We start from the raw sequence: 5,000 nt of genomic DNA, 5'->3' as shown, positions 1-5,000 counted from the left end.
TGTGCATCGAACAGGCGTCGTGTCGCAGCGACTTGTTTTGCAAGTAGTACACATGGAGCAATTTGTCACAGAGACATGTCGCTGCGACTTGTCGCCTAGTGTGTCCCGGCCTTTAAAATTAACCATGTCACACAAGGCTATTTGTTGCGGCGACTTGTCCCCGCGACGTGTCGCAGCGACTTATCGGCTAGTGTGTCCCGGCCTTTATGCAGAGTACCGCAAGAATTCGTCCTAAAATCCGTACTGCACGTGCAGCACGATAATTTATGTTTTTTGAACCAATGATATCATTGTTTTGCGCCGTTGTTGTTGCCGTCGCCGTCGTAAAATCTTAAGCTCCCTAATAATCAGAAGACGCGCGATTTTTCCATGAGTTTACTGGCGCAATAAAACATAGCTGATTGACCAATCAGAGCGCGTGCATTGATTTGGTTATTATATAAAAGGGGATAGATCACGCTGATACAAATGAAAGATGCTATCTCTGCTATAGAGTTCATGGTTATGTTAATCCTGTACTTCTACAGCATCAAACCATTCTGTTCCTGATTCAGATCTCGTTCGGGATGACCCTAAACACCTTCCACGAGTCATTTGTTTCCCAATCTTGGTTTCGATGATGACAAAGTGCAAGAACACATGAATTAGAAATCCAAGGTACATAGGGGGGCCCACCTCCAAAAGAATTTTTAGACTTTGTTTCTTTATTTCGCATCTGGTGATAAAAAATAAAGGTCAATATTTGGCACAACGAGAACTGCGACCAGTTGAGAGCAAATGCGAGAGGCTGTCTTAAGTGATAATTGCACGTTAGCTCTCATACTGAGCGGTAGCTTTTGCGAGTTGTTAAGGAGTTTAAGCAAAGACGACGGCTACAGCAACGACAACGCCAAAAAAGCCGTAATATTATTGGTTAAAAGAGGACAAAATGCTCGTGCTGCACGTGCGGCACGCATTTTTGTACATTTCTCTCCCGAACTCGTCAAATCAACAACGTAAAATGACGAATTTTCAAGTTTTGACGACAACGTGGACAAACAACGGGGAATCTTTCCGTCTCTCTCTTTCCTTCAAATCCTTACGTACCAATCTGGTTATAGCATACTTCGCCCATATTGTACAGCAAAAACAAGTTGGAAACATCTTGAAACAATTGGAACAGCTCAAACTAAAGGCCGGGACACACTAGGCGACAAGTCGCAGCGACATGTCTCTGCGACAAGTTGCTCCATGTGTACTACTTGCAAAACAAGTCGCTGCGACACGACGCCTGTTCGGTGCACATGCAGTGATCTCGTATGAGGGGGAATGTGAACTAGTTTTCTTATTCAATATGGCTGACCATATGACGCTCTCTCATTGGTTCATTTATATTTTGTCGCAGCGACTTGTTGCCGGAAGTGTACATACGATGCGACAACGCTGCTTTCGCTAATTTTGTCGCTGCGATAAGTCGCACGAATTCAAACTGGTTTGAATTCGTGTGACTGATCGCAGCGACAAAATTCTGCCGCAGCGACAATGATTTTCATGAAATTAACCGTGTCACACGAGCATTTTGATTCTTTAACCAATAATATTACTGCTTTTTGGCGTTGTCGTTGCCGTCGCCGTTGTCGTTGCTTAAGCTCCCTATTAGGGAACTTAAGCACACGTGTTTTTGAGATGCGGACGGCAACCGGAAGTGAGCTGTTTTCCCTCTTGACTTGTCTTCAGACAACTACATTTACATCGTCAATTATCTTTTCTCCATTAGAGATGATCGGTATAAACCTCTTGGGGACACAACTGTCCTGGGACGCAAAATGTTCCCTTCCGGTTGCCATCCGCGTCTCAAAGAGGCGCGAGCGTAAGCTCCCTAATTCCTTGTTAAGCCCAAACGGCTGGAGTTTAGGCAGATTTCATTGGTACTGAAAACATCTACGACTACCGTTATACCCCCTGAACTTAATGCAACTTGATTATAGGGCCAGTTACCCCTCGGTGGCCATTTTTAAATGTCATCAGGGACTGAGGGGATAAACTGTGCACGGCAGTGCCTTAAGCTCAAAACAGGATTTTTCTTGCAGAAGGTTTCCTTCTATAAGAGAATATCCAGCCATCCAAAGTACCAAGTTTATTTGAAAAAGAGAACATCTGTTATACAACTTTAACAAAGCCGAGAATTTTCCGTACGTATACCCCAGTTTCGGTAGATCAGGGACTTGCACTTACCAAATGAAGAACCGGTAAGCGCTGCATTAATAATTATACACAAGGTACTAAACGTGAAATAGTAAGGGTGCTATGTGGGGCCAGCCCCGGCGCGAAAGCGATAGAGAGGCGGAGAGTGACACGACAGCACATGACACATGCATGACTGCTTTAAAAGGGTAAGGAAAATAAATCAATGACCCCAAGGTACCACCGAAATTAATTAACCAGCACTTGTTATTAGGGAATTTAAGATCTACAACGGCGACGGTCGACGAAAACGTCACCTCAAAATATAACTCTCCTTTATCATAAGTCTTTTGCGATTATTCAGTCTCTTTCACGTCCTACAATGTGGGCGAAGTATCCTAAAAATGAATTGGTACGAGCGTTTTCAGAGTTAAAATAGAGAATAAAAGATTCTCTGTTGCATGCTCACGTTGTCGTCAAACCTTCAAATTTGGTGATTTCACGTCGTCGTTATGCAGAGATACTTGCTAAAATCCGTGCTGCACGTGCAGCACGATTATTTATGCTCTTTTAACCAATGATATTATTGCTTTGTGGCGTTGTCGTAGTCGTAGCCGTCGTCGTTTCTTAAATTCCCTATTGCTACAAACCTGACGGCGCTATCCATGGGACCAACATACTGATCAATCAATGTTTCCACAAAGGCGGATAATATCCCCGACATGACAACAGGCACACAAAAATGATTCATTTTCACGTCTGGGTTTTGCTGTGGCAATGCTCGAGCATTAATCTTCATGAACATGAACATAAGAAATGCTGTTGTCAGACCACGAACTGTAAACTTTGCTGAATCCCAGGCCATGTAAGACGGGTCTTGGACGTCCCTTCTGCCATGCGCAGTACCTGCCCAAAAGCCCGCTATGGCTCCTTGCACCATCCAACATATAAAGCCAACGGCACCAAAGCAGCATACCTATCAAGCAAGGAGATATAGAATAACTAAACACTAAGCAATAATTTTTCTGTCTCTTAACCTATCAATTTGAGTTCATGTAAAGGCACAACATAGGATTTAACATTGCTGGCCAAGTAGCTATCGTTGGTTAATGTGGTACAATGTTGCGTAAGCTACGGATTGGAATGTAATTTCCCCCACATGCCGTTGCAAAACTATGTTGATAAAGCATTGATTGCGTCGGACAAACATATCAATGTTGTCTGAGATGCGCAAACCGACACAAACTACTGTGGCGGGCTTTGTTGATCCATATAACGTTGCTGAACATGGTGTGTAAACGACTGCAACCTGTTGCACCTAACGATGCTAAGGGATGTTATGAAACATTCTGCGTTCGTTCGGAATGAAACTTTCATCGATACTGCGGTTTAAAATTAAAAGAGGCAACGTTTCTGCGGAATAGAAAGTTAGCAGATGACATAATCCGTGGCTTATTTGAGCAGTGGACCTTTCATACCCTTTTTTTTTCTCGGAAAAAATGCCGGGGGAAAGCACGTTTAAACGTGACGTGTTACGTGACTCTTAAAAGTATTTTCTGGATTATTGGTAAGTTGCATAGCAAGAAGAAGGAAGGAATTGGTAATACTACAAAAAATGAACTGCACTACTGCGACACAGCCTCTTAAATATCTGATTAGAAAGACATTTACCATGACTTTGACTGCAGAGGGTTCCCTTGTGTCTTCTGCCTCCAAACTGTTCTTGTGAAGCAAACAAATACCGAAAAGGATGATTGCTGCGTCGACAATAATTGCAGATATCTGTACTGAAGCTCCGATCTGTACATCGTGCATATAATAAAGACCACAAAATACTGGGGCAATGAGACAAGCAGCGCCAGCAAAAAATCCAGAACACATTTTGATCCCATCCCAGTCCGTCATATTATCGTTAGTTGCACCGTCATTCAAACCTACGCCCTCGCCGGCAACGTTGCCATAATCGCAAGTTTGAAGTTCGAGTGAATGCTCGAGGAATAATAAGAAACACAGTAAACGATAATCTATGATCAAAGCCTTATAAGTAACTAACATAACAACAGACCAACCGGAGTTATCTTGAACTCTACTCAATTGCAAATCATCGTCGACATTGACCTGAGAGTCAACCCATTCGATCAAGTTAAAGAACGAAATTATTCTAAGATAAAACTGGGCATTCTCTCTATACAACGAACAGGGAATCGTGTGCCGTAAATACAGATATATAGCCAGTTGAATTGGTTTCTGAACGAGAAAGAGGATTTTGTCCACAACCATAAGAATCCACTGAATGTGTACCTCTCCGTTAGAAACCGAATCGTTAATAGCTTTAGCTTTATTATTGAACGCAAGTGCAAGAAGAACAAGTTCTAAGAGGAATAAAGGGAATGTTACGCAACCAACCACAACTCCCATGCAAGGTTGTTGTCTACCCAAAGTTGGTTCATTCGAGCCATGTCCTCTTAGTTGAAAAAACAGCATAGCACCGAACATAGTGAAAACAATTCCAATAATGGATACGACCGAAGGACGGAAATAGACCTTGACGAGCATGTTGTCTGAATACGTGAAGACATTAATAGAAGCGACCAGAGCCCCAATAAAGAACACAAAAAAAGTTCCTCGTGAAGAGCACAGTGTTGCAAAACCTCTGATCCAAACTCCACAGATGCTAAGGGTAAGGGTGACCAGGTAGAAAGCTCCTGTGCCACAAGCAAAGATTACTTGGGATGCTACTATTGTAGTATTGATGTCGTGCTCGGTAGGCCGGACCACAGAGCCGACTGCTGACTGGAAAGTTTTGGCATTCTGGCTGGTGTATTCTGAATAGTTGT

At 42.9% G+C, this 5,000-nt stretch overlaps 1 protein-coding gene across 1 annotated transcript in view; it reads right to left on the bottom strand.

Annotated features, from left to right (window-relative positions):
- LOC138021518 (uncharacterized) overlaps positions 1–5,000 on the bottom strand; it is an 8,061-nt gene that overhangs the window by 2,885 nt on the left and 176 nt on the right. The window contains exons 1-3 of the mRNA XM_068868414.1: positions 3,835–5,000; positions 2,814–3,139; positions 1–715 (exon numbers count right to left, since the gene is read on the bottom strand). The exon at positions 1–715 is cut by the window's left edge and continues 2,885 nt beyond it; the exon at positions 3,835–5,000 is cut by the window's right edge and continues 176 nt beyond it. Coding sequence (XP_068724515.1) covers positions 508–715; positions 2,814–3,139; positions 3,835–5,000 — 1,700 coding nt within the window. The 3' untranslated portion in view covers positions 1–507. The remainder of the gene's footprint in view (positions 716–2,813; positions 3,140–3,834) is intronic.

This window comes from Montipora capricornis, chromosome 10, assembly GCF_036669925.1.
Source record: "Montipora capricornis isolate CH-2021 chromosome 10, ASM3666992v2, whole genome shotgun sequence".
In the NCBI taxonomy this organism is placed as follows: domain Eukaryota; kingdom Metazoa; phylum Cnidaria; class Anthozoa; order Scleractinia; family Acroporidae; genus Montipora; species Montipora capricornis.
Note: the sequence above shows the minus strand (reverse complement) of the source record. Positions and strands in the feature narration are given on the sequence as shown.